The sequence below is a fragment of the Myotis brandtii genome, unplaced genomic scaffold (genome assembly GCF_000412655.1).
Source record: "Myotis brandtii unplaced genomic scaffold, ASM41265v1 scaffold686, whole genome shotgun sequence".
NCBI classification, from domain to species: domain Eukaryota; kingdom Metazoa; phylum Chordata; class Mammalia; order Chiroptera; family Vespertilionidae; genus Myotis; species Myotis brandtii.
The window spans coordinates 220,376-240,616 of NW_005370683.1; the positions used below are offsets into that span (position 1 = coordinate 220,376).

A 20,241-nucleotide genomic window follows, 5' to 3' on the forward strand; every position below is an offset into this window, starting at 1 on the left:
GGTTCTAAGGCTTTACCTCATTTATGCTACACCGTCCTCAGCAGGAGCTAGGAAAAATCTAAAGGACATCTCATCTCTTCTAGTTATGTAAAATGATAGTGACTCAAATGCCAGCAAATACTCCTCACATTTGCATATTCTGCCAATCACTACTCTAGGTATCTAAGTAGCATGAATTTGTTTTTCTTAGTCTTATCTAGTGGGAATTGTTGAATTAGCTGAACAAGGACCACATCTTGCACAATATGTGGGTGGAAAAAGACATGTAGGTTATGATTATTACAATATCTTTATTAACTCCATGTTCACATACCCCCAACGTTAAACCTATTTTTACCAACTCTATATTCTGTTTACCATATACTGCAACCAATATAATTAAACTTTTTAACATGTTTCAGGACTAACATAACAATGATTTTTCACTGGGGAAAAATGCTATGTAATTTAAGAGCTTTCTGAAATAAAGTTATGATTTCCTTTTATGGAGAAAATAAATCAGATAAAAATCTCTAATAAAATTAATTTCAAAATATGAATGCAAGTTCCATAAAAATATCTACTCTGTTGCTCGGAAATAAAAATTATATTTTAACTGCTTTTGTTTTCTCTCAAAGAATGTTAAAAGATATCTTTAAGTTGTCATTGTTTATATTATTGATTTTTTTTCCTCCTGAAAAAAAAATAATATAGATTTTGTGATTTTCCAGGAATCTCAATGGACTTGAGCACTAGACTAAAAAATGCAATAATAATTATATTCATTAAAAAAATTATATGCACTTAATAAAATATTTATGTATAGTTGCTTTATAAATAACGTACTACTTATCTATTAAAGTGAACAAAATATATTTAAATAAGCTTCCACATCCTATAATTATATGTGAAAACAAGTTACACTTGAAAAGAATGTTTAAAAGGTAGTTCATAGCCAAATGTTTCCAAACCAACATTTTACAATAATTTTCTAAGAAAATCAAATTAAATAAAGGAAGTTAGAATTCATAGACCTCTTATTATCTTAAGAAGTTCTTGCATAGCACTGAACACATTAAGTATTGAATTTTATGCAGGGAGTGTAAAATAGATGCCTTGGCCATAGTGTTTGATGCCAAAGGAGAATAGATATGTGGAGTTTTGACATTTATTTTGTAAGGTTAAGATTCTTAAAAGACTGGTGAAGATATAGATTCAAAATTCCCTAAACCTTTAGACATTGCATTTAGCTCTGCATATGCCTTAGTATTCTTCCCAGATCTTTTGATCTTTTATAAACAATTAGGTGCATCCAAATAATTGAAATTAGCAAGAGGAGAAGGAGGAGGACAGGGGAAGGAAAGAATAAGGAAAAAATGTCAGGAGTTTGTTTTCCGCATTTTTGGAACTGGAGAAAATAGGATTATCCCATTCAACTAATAAAAAAAATGAAGCATGATTCCAGTAATTGAAGGTGAAGGTAGAAGATGTAACCCACAGCAACCACCTTCTCTAACATTTACACCTATCTCCTTCTTTACAAACCAATTTTGTAATAAAAATTACTAAAACCTCAATCACCAAAAATGTATTTATTAAACATATGGTATAAAAGGTGGTGCTACATATAGTCCTGGCCCCGAGGAGTAAAATGTCTTTCAAAAAGTTGTCATTCCTCTCTTGAGGCCCTCTGCTGGGGAAACAGAATCAAGTCTCAAACAATGCCTTTAAAATTGTATCACTAGCATTATAGATGGAGGGCAGTACTATATCATACCTCTGTGAATGTAAAATATCTTGTACCTGCTTTATGATACATAGTAGTGACCATGCTTTATCAGAGCTGGTTTTAATGATGTTATTCTAGAATGTTTTCTTTCCAGATGATGACTAAGAAGCTAATGAAAAAAAAATGGTGCCAGGTATCACAACAGTAACAGAACTTTGCTGTTTTCTGGGCCTTTTAATCTTTTTTTTTTAATGGTTTGTGCTAGATATCTCTATAATTTTGTTCAGATGACTGCAGAACTTGGAAAAGCTCTTGCTGCTATTGATGTATACCATACTGCTATTGGTCCTTTTATATAAATATATAAAAATACATTTTTTTTGAATTTTTGGAAGCTGTGCTGTCAACTTCAGAAAAACTCTCCCATTTGTACTGAGTTGGGTTGGCATTGTACAGAAATTAACAGCCATATCGGTCTAGAAACATTCAACAATGTTTCCATTGTATTAAATATGTAAGGTTTTAATCTACATGTGTTTGATCACAGAAACTAATAAAATACTCTCTAAATAAGAAAAAGTATGAAATCTAAGACAGTAGTACACCAAAAGGAAAACAACATATCTCCTTGTTTAAATGTGCTCATTTCATTTTGTGAACATTTTGTAGCAAGGCATATGACAGCTGAAATATAACTTATCCTTTATAAACATGTCAAAATTATTTTTTGAAGTAAAACTCATAAATAAGATTTTAAAACCCACATTTTGTGCACAAGCATGTATTTATCAATTCCAAACTGCAAGAATAAAAATGAGAGTTAACATTTCATTGTCTGAATTTAAAAATACTTACACTATTGGCTTTTCCAGGCGACTTCCCTGTGAACCAACAATCTCCCCCAATGTACAAAACACTTGTCCCAGAAAGTCCTAAAATAGACAAAAGAATTAAAGTTTATGAGTTCCCAGGCTGTCTTTATACTATATATTTTGTAAATCACACTTGCATTGCCTTCATTACTGAAATGCTGACTTCTCTAACTTCTAATATTAAATAAAATAAGCTCAATATGCATTAATTTTAGCAATGTGATCCTCCCCTAAGTTTATACAGCATTTTGTCCTTTTAATCCCAGGGCAGGTTTGTTATTGTGAGTGTTTAGACATTGCGTTTATTTTTCACATTAAAATGGAAATGGGGAAAAGTTCCAAGATTTGAAGTCACAATTGGCTTGCCTTTGGATGTCTCTGAATCTGCTAAGCTTTTGGCTGAGGAGGCAAAGCGGGAAAGCACAGAGCAGCGGTGGCTAACAATACCAGCGCCACTTACAGAGAGGTCCTGGCCACAGCCGGTCCCGGAGCCACACCACCACGTGTCTTTCCAGTACCACTTCCACTACCTGTGACTATGCACATGATTTCTCACCGGTTTCCTCTTCTCTAACATGTATTAGCCCCCCTCACAAACTTGTTTTGAGGGTTCAATGAGTTTACTGCATGAGTTGATGTTAGTACATATTTAAGTGCCTGAACCTGGGTTAAGTATAAAACACTATAAAGTTCATTAGAGTACACTCGATGATTTTAATTTTCAAAATGCAAGATCTGTTATTAATACTTCATTTCACATAAAAAGAAACTAATCTTCTAGGAGGCTGATTTACCCATGTTTTAAGCAGTCTCTAAGCAGCAAAGTCAGAGCTAACTCATATTCTACGTGGATATGCTGCCTAAGAAGTTAAATATCATAAATGCAATGCAGCTTCACATGCCAACAGAATACGGGCTCCAACATCATCTGGATATTTCGGGCAAGAAATATGGAGATGGTTTAGGCAGAGCCACTTTCTAGTTTAGCCCATATGTAATTGCAATCTGCCCTAAAGGAAAAAGTGGGCGATCTCCCTAAATTTGTGCAGTGAATGGGGCCAGACAGAGCTCCAGAAAAGAAGGGAAAAAGAATGACAGCAAACAAAATGTTGTTTTAGGTTTTACTAAATAAAAATTTTAAATGCCTAACAAGCCACAAAAGTAAAAACAACATAATTCAGTTAAAAAAAAAAAAGTAGAGAAGTGAAGGAAGGGTGCTCTAAGGCCCATGAGAGAGAAAAAGACCACTATAGACTAGGATAGTCAGGGAGCTATTTTCCCAAAGGAAGTAAGACTTGAGAGCCAGGTAGGAATAAGATCATGGAGAGGAGAAAGGTGGACACTCTAGTCCTAGAGAACAGATCAGAGCTATAGGCACATCTATAATGAGGAAAGACTGGGTCCAAATTAAAAGGCAGAAATGAAGACAAAGAGCAAGACTGTGGACGGCCCCTTGGCCATGCAAAAAAAAAAAAAGTTTGCCTTAGGAAAATCAGAAGCATTCTGAAGGTTATTTAGGTACCAGCTTGCAGAATGGACTGAGGAGGGAGGAAAACTCTGGAAGCCAGATCAATCAGAAGGCGATAGTAATTAATAAGAAGCATAGTGTTAAGGATCAAACTGAAGCTGTAGAAAATGGTAGGGAACAGTGCACAGAAAAGTGACGGGATTTGGTGTAAACTGCACTTGCACATTGTGGGGAGGGGGTACAGTGTCGAGAGGGAGAGAGAGACAGAAAGTAATCTGGACCTGGAACGTGATGGCTGACGGAATGACAATACCTTCATAAAGTTGCAAATCATCTAAAATTTTGCTTTCAAATAGGTAAAAAGTACTTAAGGTAAAGCTGTCACATATTTAAATTAAATATTCTTAGTAATTCTATGTCTTTTCCATTTTCAAACTAGACTTCAAAAATATGTTTTTGGGTTTTTTAAGCAACCCTAAATTTTTCTAAGGCTCACTGCATATAGTTAGGGCTAAATACTAAAGATTTGGAATCTATCATTGCTCTTCTGAGTGAGCAGCAAAATCACATATGAGGGATTCCAGAATTCTTTTCCAGAGATACTGATATTGATGGGAAGCTGCACATGCTACATATTAAAGGGTTCTGGACAATGGACTAACATGTCTGAGTAAAAGTTATTCTGTGCTGTAGTTATCAAAGAAAATAAAACGGAAGTCTTGAGTATATTATCAATATCCGAGGAGACACATACTACTATCAAACAATGAACAGAAAAATATCACCATTGCTGGACACAAAAAGGAAGTTAAAATAATAAAGTGAATAAAATGTGCAACAAAAAGATATAGAATGCACCTACACACATTATCTCCATAGTTATTGCACACTTTGTCCCTAAATATTTATGGCATTTCTGTAGTTGTTTTACACTGTCTCTACTAGCGTATTCCCAGGTAGGAATAAGATCATGGAGAGGAGAAAGCTGGACACTCCAGTCCTAGAGAACAGATCAGAGCTATAGGCACATCCATAATGAGGAAAGACTGGGTCCAAATTAAAAGGTAGAAATGAAGATGAAGAGCAAGACTGTGGAGGGTCCCTTGGCCAGGCAAAAAAAAAAAAAAAAAAAAAAAAGGAAAATCAGAAGCATTCTGAAGGTTATTTAGGTACCAGCTTGCAGAATGGACTGAGGAGGGAGGAAAACTCTGGAAGCCAGATCAATCAGAAGGCGATAGTAATTAATAAGAAGCATAGTGTTAAGGATCAAACTGAAGCTGTAGAAAATGGTAGGGAACAGTGCACAGAAAAGTGACGGGATTTGGTGTAAACTGCACTTGCACATTGTGGGGAGGGGGTACAGTGTCGAGAGGGAGAGAGAGACAGAAAGTAATCTGGACCTGGAACGTGATGGCTGACGGAATGACAATACCTTCATAAAGTTGCAAATCATCTAAAATTTTGCTTTCAAATAGGTAAAAAGTACTTAAGGTAAAGCTGTCACATATTTAAATTAAATATTCTTAGTAATTCTATGTCTTTTCCATTTTCAAACTAGACTTCAAAAATATGTTTCTGGGTTTTTTAAGCAAACCTAAATTTTTCTAAGGCTCACTGCATATAGTTAGGGCTAAATACTAAAGATTTGGAATCTATCATTGCTCTTCTGAGTGAGCAGCAAAAATCACATATGAAGGATTCCAGAATTCTTTTCCAGAGATACTGATATTGATGGGAAGCTGCACATGCTACATATTAAAGGGTTCTGGACAATGGACTAACATGTCTGAGTAAAAGTTATTCTGTGCTGTAGTTATCAAAGAAAATAAAACGGAAGTCTTGAGTATATTATCAATATCCGAGGAGACACATACTACTATCAAACAATGAACAGAAAAATATCACCATTGCTGGACACAAAAAGGAAGTTAAAATAATAAAGTGAATAAAATGTGCAACAAAAAGATATAGAATGCACCTACACACATTATCTCCATAGTTATTGCACACTTTGTCCCTAAATATTTATGGCATTTTTGTACTTGTTTTACACTGTCTCTGCTAGCATATTCCCTATCAAGGAACAGATTTACTACTCAAAATGCAAAGATCAGAATATAATATTTGTCAACACTGAACCCATTCTTTGGTCATCTCAATGGCTCACATGTCCTATGCATTTACACAATATTAGTAATATAATTAGTGTCCTATAATGGATATTCTTAGTCTGTAGTTAAATATAAAAATAAAATTTAGGTATGTAATATGAGCTGCTTTATTATCTCTTACTGTGGTATTTTTTTTTCCAGTTTATGAGTCATTATACTATAGTCATATTAGTATTTCCAGTAATAAATCTAGGTACCTTTCCCCAGCTCACACACATAGACCAAATGTAGCCTAGGGTGGCTGTCAGTTGAGAAAAACTTCAAAGTATTTAATCCTATTAACTCTTGGGCTTTTCCAAAACTGACCATGAGATCAATAAATATTTGTTGAGTTAATTTTTACTTTATAATCTAAATAATACACAGATAGAACTTAATTTTGAAATTAGTTTAGATGTACATAAACCATACTGTTATTACATATTGGATGCATTATATCATTCTGTAAAAAGCATCCACATGTTACCCTGAATCTAATATGCTGGTTAAAACAGAAAGACCTAGCTGTGAGAAGTGGAGACAAGAGGCATAGAGCACAGCAATGCAAAGCATGATAACAATAATATGAGTTGTGCATTGCATAGGTAGTTAAAAATATTAGCAAATCAGAGGAGTGTTTGGATTATTCCAATACCAATATAATCTAGTTTTATTATTATTAGAGGCCCGATGCATGAAATTCGTGCAACAGTAGGCCTTCCATCCCCTGGCTGCTGGCACCAGCTTCCCTCTGGCACCCGGGACCCGGGCTTCCCTCGCAGCCCTGGCTTCATCTAAAAGGTCGTCCCGAAGGATGTCTGGTCTAATTAGCATATTATGTTTTTATTATTATAGAAAACACAGCTCAAAATCCAGGGAAGCATTGCTATACCATCAGATTCCAGCTAATTATTACATACATTTATGTTTCTTTTCTCTTCCCTGTTAATATTCAGGTGAATACCTACTTTAACTGCATAACTGTATAAAGGAGCATAATATTCTAATTTCTTCAAAATTATTACTTTATTATTTCCTTTGTACCAATAGTTACTGATCAACTCTATGCATTTACGTTTTATATAATGTAGCTACTTCTCTATGTTCATAAAAATTACATTAATTCTATGTGCTTTAATAATTGTACACATATTAAAAGGTAATACACTTTGCCTTTTAAATAAACTGGTGTTGTTTATTGGTCTCTTTGTTCATTTACTAGTTACCAGTTTTAATGACTCCTATATGTTCTTTTAAAAAGATCTTTTACATACATTTATTTTTTTATAACATATTCCTTGACAGTGAGAATTATGAGGATCTATACTGTATTACCTGTGTTTATATTCTGGCTGACCATTTACTAATGTCTCTATGCATCACTATCTTACTCTATAAAATAGACATAATAAATAATACCTATATATTATGTTGTTGAGAGGACTAAATAAGATAATATATGTAAAGCACTTAGAACAGACTTGGAACATGGTAAGTGTCTAAGAAATATATTCCCCTCTTCTCCTCCCTACTGCCCTGGGATTAAAAGAATATTATCATATACTCAAAAATGTATCACTTACTACTAGATGCCAGTACTGGAGGTATACTACAATTATCTGAATAAAAAAATGTATTTCTTTTCTAAAACTACTTTACACTCACGGTCAATATAAATGCTTATTTTGAGTGAGTGTCATTATAAAACCCGGCCCGGGTGGCATGGCTCAATAGTTGAGCACCGACCTATGAACCAAGATGTCACAGTTCAATTTCCAGTCAGGGCACATCCCTGGGTTGTGGCCAGATCCCCCATTGCAGGAGGCAGCTGATCAATGACTCTCTCTCTCATCATTGATGTTTCTAACTCTCTCTCCCTCGCCCTTCCTCTCTGAAATTAATAAAAATATAAATAAATAAATAATAAAATCCGAATGTGTCTTATACACCAACTTTATCTAATATGTTAACTAATATCCTAATATATAAAAAGCCAGGGGCCATCACGACCAAAACAACTGGACGGACAATGGAACAGCCGGCTGGGTGGGGCGACAAGGCTGACAGGGGGGTTAGTGAGGTAGGACCAAACGACTGAATAGCAGGCTGTGTGGGGTGACCAGGCCGGCAGTGAGGAACAGTTGTGGCTGACCAGGCCGGCAGGGGGTGCAGTTGTGGGCGACAAGGTCAACAGGGGGGCAGTTGGGGGTGAGAAGGCAAGCAAGAGGGGAGTTGGGGGTGACCAGGCCAGCCGGGAGTGACAGTTGGGGTCGATCAGGTCGACAGGGGGGAAGTTGTGGGCAACCATGCCGGCAGGGGGGGGGGGGAGCATATATAAAAGCCTAAGCAACCGTTATGATGGAACAACCTGCCACTATGATGTACACTGACCACCAGGGGGCAGACGCTCAATGCAGGAGCTGCCCCCAGCCCTCGGGCTACGATTGCTGATGGGGCCTGCCAGCCAACCTCCTTGGCCAACCTCCCCCTCCCCTGGCCCCCGGGCTGGGACAGGGAACCGGGGGTGGGTGGCAGCAGATGCGGCTCCTTTTCCAGGGGGGCCAAGGGCCGGCTCCCTCCTCAGAGCTGGTGGCCAACCTCCTGTACCCCATCCCTCCCCCCGGCCAGCAGGCCCCAATCGGCCCGCCGCCCAGCTGCTGGCGACAAGGGAAGGAGAAGTGGGGGAAGGGGGGAACTGCACAGTGGCGGGGTGCCAACAATAGCGGAGTTGGCGTTGGGTGTCTGCTCCTTCAACGCCTGGCCCGGTGACCGTCGCCTTCCCTCTGGCCTGGCCCTGATTGGCCTGGCCCCAATCAGCCCTGATCGCCAGCCAGGCCTAGGGACCCATGAACAATTTTTGTGCACCGGGCCTCTAATACACACACACACACACACACACACACACACACACACACACACACATATATACATATATATGTGAAAAAGGACAGTTTTTCAAACCACTGGTATAATAAACCAGGAGGCAATAATGGAAAGTGAAATTTATGATTTCTATGCTATTACAAAGCAAACTAATGCCTGCAGCTTATCACTTGCATCATCATTAACAATTTCATAAGTATTCAATAGCACGGTATCTTTCTCCTAAAATGTCTACAACACTAATCTTTAAATGGCTTTCTTGTTTTATAAAGTGGTTCAATGAACACCTGAAATATAATATCTCTAATTAATAAATAATTTAAATTAAGAGGCATTGACTAGGCTATTGAAAGTTAAAGTTTTAATACAGCACAGTAATTGGGTGCAGTCAACTATCCAGGAGTTAATCAATTTCTTGATAAGATAGAGTCATGATTTGCTTCCATTAATTCCTTCTACCTTGTGTTCATTATACTGATTCTAAACACAGTCACACTATGCCAGTAAGAGCAAGAGAGAACAAGTTATACAAAATGTCTTGCTTTTACAATATTTTAACCATGTAAGAAAAAAAAAATTGGTGAGGAAAGTTTCTATTGCCTTTTAAATTTTACTGTTATTATCTACTACTATTTCATTATTGGCACTCCCTGCTAATATTGCTGACTTACTTTGTATTTAATTAATTCATACAAATCATATCAACTATAAAGATCAAGATGTGACTTTGTTATATTATGCACTATGTACTAATATAGCAACAATTCCTAATAATTAAAAAAAGTGCTTCTTTACTTTAGTAATGACTCATACTAACTTAATGGTTGTTAGCACATGTATATATTGTTTGGGGAATAAGGCAACCTTAATATGAAACAATTGGATTCAATATTTTAGTAGAAAAAAGATATCACATTTTAGCATTACTATAAAAGCTTTTGTTTTCAAGCAAGAATTTTCTTTTTAATGAATAGATTGGTCTACAAATCAAAATGTTAATTCTACATTCAAGATTCATAAAAATTTCTACACTCAGACATCAGTAGTTAAATTATAAATACAATTTCAAAATTATTTTCTAAAGCTTAATTTATTTATTTTCCCCCAGCATAATTGTTAATTTTCAAAATATTTTTTGTTTCCTAAGAGTCCAAATAAAGGCAGTTAAATAAGGCAGTTGAATGAAATTTAAGCTTTCAACAATGAGTAAGTGGTCATTGATCTAAATTAAGCAATTTTTTAAAAATTATCCACAACATATATATTTAATACTTGCTAACTATATAATATGAATAGATTTTAAAATAAAACTATATAATCCAAAATATAACAAATTTATAGAAAATATTTACTTTAAGGAGGCACATCACTTTTGTAGAATACTGATACTCATTAGTAAATAAATGAGAAATGTAACATGCTAACAGAAAATAAGTAAATATTCTCACTATATAAACATGGCAAGACAAATCAATAGGCCAAACAACTAGAAAAACTTACTAAATATTATTATTAAATACTATGAAACATATTAAATCATTATTAAATAATAATATTAAATATAACAACTATAGAACAATATCATTATTAAATACTAAGTCCTGAGTAAGGGCCAGTTTTACATATAAACAATCCTACCTAATATAACTTAATAAGTGCTGAAAATACTATCATCAAACATACCTCAGGCATTGTCCCTATCTCTGTCTCAAAGTCTAAGAGAGATCTACAAGGCCCTACTGAAAATGCAAATGGAAACATAATCCACTAATAGAGTATCAGTCATCAATTCTTTAGCTTGAATATAGCTTATAAGGCTAGCTCTCATCATCTAATAAGGGCCAGACAGCATGCTACATAGAAAAAGAAAGTTACTATTGAAAAGTCATCAGAGGATACTAGGCAGTCAGACAATGCTCTCAGTTAACAATTTAATAGAAATCTGAACAATGGGAGGGAGAGAACCAGGTGAATATTGGGGATAAAATCATTCCAGGTAGGAGAAAAAGCAAGAACAAATGCTCAGAGATAAGAATATACTTGGGGTGTACAAGGAAAAGCAGGAGAGATAGTGGGTCTAGCGGAGAATGAGCAAAAAAGAGAATGGAAGGAGAGGAGGGAACTGAGGGCCCATGATAGACCATGAATTCCCTCATAGGTGTGGAGGAAAACCACTGGAGAGCTTGAACTGGAAAGTGACACATCCTCCCCCGCCTTTTAAGTTGATAATTTTGGTAATCTTCCACCAAAGTTCTAAGTGCTGAAGTTCCCCCTAGGCCAGTGATGGCGAACCTTTTGAGCTCGGCGTGTCAGCATTTTGAAAAACCCTAACTTAACTCTGGTGCCGTGTCACCTATAGAAATTTTTTGATATTTGCAACCATAGTAAAACAAAGACTTATATTTTTGATATTTATTTTATATATTTAAATGCCATTTAACAAAGAAAAATCAACCAAAAAAATGAGTTCGCATGTCATAGGTTCGCCATCACTGCCCTAGGCTCTATCCTCCCCTCTTCTCCATTTATAATTTTATTCAATAACTTTATTGAGTTCAATTTTATAGGCTAATGGCTACCAAGTCTATATCTCTAGTCTCCAGACATGGCCTCATCAGTATCTCCGGTTGGATTCTATTGGAGTCTCAAACAATATAAATCTGCCCTAACCACTGATTTCACTATCCTCACTTCCATCTTCTCAATCTCTTCCTTCCCAATGGACCCCACTGCAAAAAAACTGTATCACCATTTATCCAGGTGCTCTCACCATTAACCTAGTAGTCATTCTTCTCTTATCTTCACACCTGCTATCTAATTCATCAGAAAACACAACAAAATATATTCCAAATCTGATCACTTCTTACCACTAAAAGAGCTATACTCACCACGTGTGCACCTAGCCAACCTGCAACAGTCTTTAACTGGTCTCTGTTGGTCCCCAATTATGGGAGTTCCCTGGGTGAAATCGAAAACTGCCCCCTAACACAAAAAGCAAGACGAGACCAAAGAAAGAGGCAGACCACTCCATATTGGTAGTGACAGTTTTAATAAGCCAGGGAACTTACACACCAGACTTGTCTTGGGGAGCCGAAAAACAAGTTGGTTGCTACCTCCGCCCTCCAAAATCTCAAAAGTTTATATAGAGGCCTTAATGGGGTTCTGTCATGTATTCAGTCCAAACAGTCTAACAACACATTACTCTCTCAAGAATGTGTTCTTGAAATGGCTCCAGCTACGGGCAGAACAAACATTTGAAGGCCAGGGGCAGGGAGGGAGGTGGGAGAGGAGCCTCTGATTGCCTGGGTCTAGCTTGTGGGCCAATCAGCAGTCACATCCTCTCAGACCTCCACCAATAGTCTCCTTAACTCCAGTCTGGCTTCCTTACCCCATTCTCACTTCAGCTTCCAGTCATTATTTAAATGTATCCATAAGATCTCATCCTCCTCCAGTGAAATCCATGAAAAAAATACCAAACTTGTTTTTAACCATGGCCTACAAATCTCCACACCATCGGAATCCTGTGTACCTTTCCAAACTACTTTATTCAGCTCTCCTCATCATTCACAATACTCTATAGACAGTGGCTATCTTTCAGTCACTCCAATATTCCAAACTTTTTCCTGAATCAAGGTCTTTGCACTGCTGTTTCTTCTGCCTGGAATACTTTTCCCCTCGACTTTCAATAGTTTCCTACTTCTCTTTTATATGGTCCTAGGGTGAGAACTGATGCAGAATCATGCTGCCTCGTTGAGAGAAACCTAAGCTTCTAGTTAATGGGTTTCATCAGTCATTCTCTCTCAGTATCACTATCTTATTAATATAAGTGCTATAAAAAGTAAGTTATATTAACCATTAATTTACATTTATTTCTATTGAATAAATCTGCCCACTCCACCTACCCAATTCCAAAAATGTAAGCTATTTTAGACCATGGACATGTTTTTCTTATTGATTGCTATATTCCTCAGCACTAGAATGCTGTCTAGAATATATGATTGTTTGCCTGATTGTATGATTATACATTGGAATTCAGTTCAATTATTTATGATTTAAGTGGTCTTTTATACTAATGAAAAAATCTTGCTCCTATGAGAAAATGCAGTTCATGACCCAAACAATTAACTTTCAAATAAAATTTTCAAATATAACTGATCTACATGTGAGGGTTTATATAGATAACATTTAGAAAATATAGTAAAGACCATACCCACCTTAACTGAAGGTTGTTGTTTTGTGGCCAAAACAATCCAGTGAGCCATAAACATGTTTAAAACAAAAATTTTAGTGGGTACCTTCAGAGGTTAACCAAATGGATAAATGCATTTTGGATTGCCTCACGGGTATGAAAATTTAGTGCACCAAGTACAGTTGCATTGTCATCTGATTCAGAACACCAAGCAGAATCTAAGATACACCAATTATGGGCCTGTTATTAAACTTTTCATTAATAATTTGGCTGATGCAATTATGCAAATGAAAGTATGCCATGTAGTTCTGCTAATGGCATTAAGATGAGTGGGTTGAACAGCAACTAGAGAACAAAGCTGCTGAACAAAATGTCAGATTTTGTTCACAGTATAAAACACTTTGGGGGATAATATTTTAGTGAAGTAATTTCCTCAGAGAATCATAAAATGGATAAATCCTCTAAAGGAATATGTTCCTGATTTCACAAGTCAGCCTGGATCATACTGTTTCTCTACTAAAAACTTATGCATCATCAATAGTATCAATTAAATTTATACTGATCCTTTATCAACTTACCAACTGTTCATTTACAATGTCAGAAATCTAAGGTACAGCCCTATATTTCCATTTTCCCTAATAGTACCCCAAATTTAAGACCCAAGATCTTTAAGTTCTAGAAACCAAATAAAGTCATTCTGAGAGGGTTTCTTTCAAAATTATCAGAAATGAGAATGAAAAAGAAAACTATTTTATTATTAAGGAGTCTCTCTTGCTATCAAATTCCTTTTGTAAAAGCTGAGTGCCTGCACTCCACATGCAGGCCCAGGCAGTTAGAAATATTTCCTAAAAGGTTCCACTTTTCATTTCACTTTGCAAAATTGGCAGGTAGTCAGCCACGCTTTTAAAGAACTGTATTCTCAGGAAATAGACTTAGCTTGTTTATTGGTTCCTCTGATCTTCCAAATGCTTCCTGAGTCATGTGAGTTGAATGAGTTCTATGCTCTTATGCCTAAAATCTGTACTCAGATGTGTTCAAATAAGGAAGGACTTTTGATGTTAATTTCTAACAATATTCTTGTAGCAACCCAAAAACACTTTTCTTTCCTCTTTTGACATGATTCATCCACTTATAAACTCAGGCTCCTATCAACTAATTTGTATGGCTTACTAAATACATTAAGAAAACAGAGAAAAATGCACAGAAAACATTGAAATATAAGATAATATAAACCACAGGGACTATAGGAGGCTATGTAATATTCCAGGACAAAGGTGATGAGAATATGAACTAAGGCAGCAACAGCAAGAAGGTATAGAAGACAGAAGAGACACAAGTCTTTGTTAGAATGAATAGAATCTGTTGCCTCACTAGATACTGTGTGTGAGACAAAAAGAAGTTAAGGAAGACTGACCCTGAAATACAGGGGAAGGAAGATGTTAAGAGTTAGTGCTCAGTTTCCATTCAGGCAAGGAAATGGAATAAGATTCATAAAGAAATGATACCTGAATGAGAAACATGACTGTAGAGGGCCCCTGGGAAGGCACATGGGCATTTCTTTAATAAATTGTCAGCTGAATCCAGGGGGGTAGGCAGTCATGTCCTGGATATGCATTTTGCCAAAAAGGCAGAAGTGTTCTCAGCTTGACCTTCACTTTTGCTCAGGTGCAGGGGAGTGGGTTTTATTATGTAAATCCAGCCAAGCACCAGGAATGAATAGGACTCAGGTCCACCCAGAACTGACATTACAAGAATGCAAATAATCTCCTTTGTCTTGACCTTTGGTGCAACTTCCTGGTATTGGGGGGTATAAAATAAACAGGCTGTTTCGGTGCTGGGTCTAGGTCTCTCCATCAGAAGAGGACAGCAGTCCCACCTGGTCCCAGCTTTTTTCTTCCATCTTTGTGTTCTGTCTCTTTCTTTCATATTCTCAATCCCCAGCCGCCCCTACTCAAAGAACCGGACCACTCTCTAGCCGCATTGGACGCGGAAAAGAGAGACCCCTCCATACATGACTTCCAAAGAGATGACTTTCTGCAATTGACTCAGGGCTGTCAGAGATTTCCAAAATCTCCCCTGGGGTGGGACTACCAGGGTTCTCTAAAGGCGGCACTCCAGCCTTGGGTGGAAAGGCCCAGACGTAATATCCCAGAGTCCCTGACTTTGATAGAGGTGGATTTAATGTGTTTTCAGTCAAACTCAATTTGGTTCTCAGTTCCTTTTGAAAGATCCCTAAGACACTGTGTTATGGTGTTCAATGTGTTGTTGATTATTTATTTTTATTCTTGGTTGTTCAAGAGCTAGATGTATCATTTTTTAAGGAATCATTTCAGAAATTTGAAATGTGTTTGTCATAATAAAGACCAGGGAAACTGTGTGGGTCAACAGCATCCATCCTCACTACTATGAATGAATAAATGAATAAACAAACAAACCAACAATCAAATGAATAAATAAGGGGTTGACAATGCATCCAAATTTCAACCTAACAGCTTTCTTTTCTAAATGAGAAAGGTTAAGGAAAACAGACCCTGAGACACAAGGGGAGGGAAATGTTAAACAACTGCACTTGAGAATTCCATTGCATAATTCCACCAAGTAAGTATTACTATATTGGCAATAATTCTCAAGCTGGATAGATAATATAGGCAGAAGAGTAAAACTGGGATGGAAAAGATTATACATTTTATATATGTATGGGTTTTAATCTTCTACAAAATATCTAAGGAAATATTTAACAAGCAGTTGGAACTTGGCTTTGCTGAGGTTACAGGGGGATTAGACACTTGGGAGTCATCAGGATACGTCATGGAAATGGTTGTGTCTCAAAAGAAGAGCTTGTATAGGAAGATGAGATAAAAATTAAAAATAAAGTCATAAGAAACAGTAATAGTAAAAGATAGGAGAATAAGGAGAAACTAAAACATGGTAGATAACGAGTAAGCAGAGAGATAGGAAAAGCAAGGGAGATATTTTCATGGAAGGCAAAGGTGTATTTCAAATAAAGAATGAATAGAGGCATCCATCCTCACTACTATGAATGAATAAATGAGTAAACAAACAAACCAACAATCAAATGAATAAATAAGGGGTTGACAATGCATCCAAATTTCAACCTAACAGCTTTCTTTTCTAAATGAGAAAGGTTAAGGAAAACAGACCCTGAGACACAAGGGGAGGGAAATGTTAAACAACTGCACTTGAGAATTCCACTGCATAATTCCACCAAGTAAGTATTACTATATTAGCGTAGTAATAGTACGTTATTAGATTTTAATGTAACCTATTCAGATAGTTTAAGTAGTAATGGAAACCAGAATGCAGTAAAGTAAGTTGGAGAATGAAAAAGAAGTTCTGACAGAAATCCAGGCTGTTCTGTAAAGAAGGATGCTGATGAGAACATAGTAAAGGAGATATCATGTGGATAAAGCAGTCAAGAATGTTTACCGTGAGAAAGACATAAAACTTTTCTTATGGAAATAAAAAAGCTATTTTACAAAACATATATATTTGAAAAGATATGTACGTTCATGACTTCTACAAGACATAACTCACCATCAACAAAACAAAAACAACTTACTGAATGGTAGACAACACTCCCCAATGATACATATGATGAGTTAAAATTCAAAATATACTAGAGGCCCGATGCACAAAATTCGTACAAGGGGCTCAGCCCTCACAGCTGCCACAGCTTACCCCAGCTTCATCTGGAAGGTTGTCTGGAAGGTCGTTTGGCTGTCTGGTCTAATTAACATATTACACTTTTATTATTATTATAGATAAGTAACTCATATAACTTAACACCAAAAAAAAAAAAAAATCCCAAATAATCAAATTAAAAAATGGGCAGAGGACCTGGATAGACATTTCTCCCAAGAGGACATACAGATGACAAACAGACATTTGAAAAGATACTCAAGATCACTAATCATTAGAGAACTGCAAATAAAAACCACAATGAGATATCACCTCACACTTGTTAAAATGGCTATCATCAATAAAGCAATAAGAAACAAGTGTTGGTGAGGATGTAGAGAAAAGGGAACTTTCATGCAGTGTTAGTGGGATTGTAAACTGGTGCAGCCACTATAAAAAACAGTATGGAGGTTCCTCGAAAAATTAAAAACAGAATTACCATATGACCCAGCAATTCTACTTCGGGGTATTTATCTAAAGAAATTTAAAACACTAATTTGAAAAGATATATACACCTCTATGTTCACTGCAGCATTATTTACAATAGCCAAGATATGAAAGCAACCTAAGTGTCCATCGATAAAGAAGTTGTGGTGCATACATACAATGGCATATTACTCAGCTAAAAAGAGAATGTAATCTTGCCATTTGTGGCAACATGGATGGATCCATATAATATTATGATAAGTGAAATGAATCAGACAGAGAAAGACAAATATCTTATTATATCACTTATATGTGAAATCTAAAATACAACATAAATGAACAAACAAAACAGAAACAAACTCCTAGATACAGAGAACAGGTTGATGATCACGATATGGGGGTTGGGGGTAGGAGAATTGGTGGAAAAGGTGAAAGGGATTAAGAAGTACAAATTGGCCCTAGCCAGTTTGGCTCAGTGGATAGAGCGTTGGCCTGTGGACCAAAGGGTCTCAGGTTCGATTCCAGTCAAGGGCAAGACTCTTGGTTGCAGGCTCCTCCCGGCCCTGGCCCTGGTAGGGGCTCATGCAGGAAGCAACCAATCGATGTGTTTCTCTCACATCGATGTTTCTCTCTGTCTTTCCCTCTCTCTTCCACACTCCCTAAAAGTCAATGGAAAAATATCCTTGGGTGAGGATAACAACAACAAAAAAGAAGTACAAATTGCCAATTGTAAAAATAGTCACAGGAAAAAAAAATAGTCACAGGGATGTAATGTACAACATAGGAAATATAGTTAATAAGACTGTAATAATTCTGTATGGTATCAGATGGATACTAGATTTATTGGGGTGATCACTTCATAAGGTATATAAATGTCTAATCACTATGTTGCACACCTGAAACTAATATACTATTATATGTCAACTACAATTGAAAAATAAATTTAAAAAAATAAAAGAATGAGACTACTCAAAAAGAGACATCTCTTGCATAATAATATTTAGACATTACTGACTATTGAAGAAAGATAGAGTTAATCAGATATGAGGTACCTTCCTATCCCACTACTACTCCCTGCCCTGAACTCAAGGCAACTAAGCTGGTTAGGACCACATGTTACCACCTTCACACTCACCCTCAAAACATCCATCCCCGTGGGAGTGTCCTTCACTGACCAGCTATCATTCCCTCTGAAGATTAGTTTGAACAAGAAATGCAGAAATCACATCAGGGAGAATAGGTCCACTCAGGGTTAAGGAGGTCATTTTCCCTATATACACAATAATAAACAGAGAAATGTGATCTTCAGAGAGAGACAGAAGCTCAGAGAAAAGTCAGTGCAAAGAATATGTGCCCTGAAAGGGATCAAAAAAAGAGGAGACAAAGAGAGAGGGGGGGGGGGGGGGGGGGGGGGGGGGAGAGAGAGAGAGAGAGAGAGAGAGAGAGAATGAATAGCTGCCTCAGTCCCAATCCACTGTGCCTGTTTCTACTGCAGTTTATTCCCATAAAGGCAAGTTACACATCACACGAAATGCTCCTAAATCCCTTTAATAAACCACCTGCATTGTGAGATAAGTGAATGCATTTTCTTTCCTAGCAACTAAGTAATTTTGCCTAAAAACATGGCTCCTTTTCGGATCCTTCCAATGAAATTTAGAAAACTTCCCTTACAAAGCTATGGATAATTTAAATGTCCAGCTACAATGCTATCAATCTTATCATGAGAAGGAAGGTGACATGGCAAATGCACTGAATTTTACTTATGGAAAAGGATGAGCTTATTACAGCACTTTTCTTCAATCTGTGGAAAAGTCACTAAAACAGACGGTTCTTTGAATCTTTCTTCAAATGCTTCTGTTCTATGCTTCATAACAAAAATAAATATTCCTTTCATGAAAGAAAGGATCAGTAAATTATTATTTTTACCACCATACCCAGGCTCCCAGTTTCCCCAAATCAGTCTCTGAGCTTGGGGTCACCCCTTATGTCACCTCAATTCTCTAAAGAAAACATTCCTCCTCTCCAAACTGCACAGGAAATCAGATATATCAGATAACACATGTAATCACAGCTCATATATATCCGAGCCCAGGTAACAGCCTACAACCATGGGAAGCTGGAAAATCTGAGCCTGTGGGCCTGGACAGTGTCCCGCCGGCCTCTCAGCCCTGGTGCAGCTGCCAATTCTCTCTGTACTCAGATTTCACGTGGCACCCGGTTAAGTCCTTTTCAGGATGCTCTTTTCAACCCCCTTCAGCCCTTCCTGCTAGGTCTGGCCTAATTCCAACCCCACAGGTCAACAAACAAGCTGATCTGGGCCACCAATGACTAGCCAGAGAGCCCCACTCTCATCCCTCTCTTCCCACCTCTGCCTCTTTATCTGCCTCCCTCTGATGCCCTGAACCTGTAAATTCCCCAGGTGAGCAGAGCAGCTCTTAACAATAGAGGAATGGAAAGATCAGGAAAAAAGAGACTGTAAGTGACTTGAGGACAGACTCTATGTCTGTGTTGCTCATATTGTACCCTCAGAAGCTGGGCTGGGAGACAGCATGAGGACGTACTTAGAAAATACTGTTGAACAAATGAGCTACAAGGACGGCGGGATAGTAAGTCACTCTGCCTGCACCCAAGTACGTACTTCCCATTCTCTCAGAAGTGAAGCCTCCCAAAAAGACACAGACTCACTATTTCATCACTCTAAACCTCATCCAGCTTCAAACATTACAGGAAACTGACATCATTTCTTTAAAAAATAAAAAGTAGATGAGACTAATCCATTTCACATACTGAGGTATCTTTCTGTAAAAAGCTCTTCTAAATGTTATTCTAGGGTTCTTTAAAATGTC

At 37.0% G+C, this 20,241-nt stretch overlaps 1 protein-coding gene across 1 annotated transcript in view; it reads right to left on the reverse strand.

The window, feature by feature from the left end:
- CPNE8 (copine VIII) overlaps positions 1-20,241 on the reverse strand; it is a 196,488-nt gene that overhangs the window by 116,820 nt on the left and 59,427 nt on the right. The window contains exon 8 of the mRNA XM_014529526.1: positions 2,564-2,640. Within this exon, the coding sequence (XP_014385012.1) occupies positions 2,564-2,640 (77 nt within the window). The remainder of the gene's footprint in view (positions 1-2,563; positions 2,641-20,241) is intronic.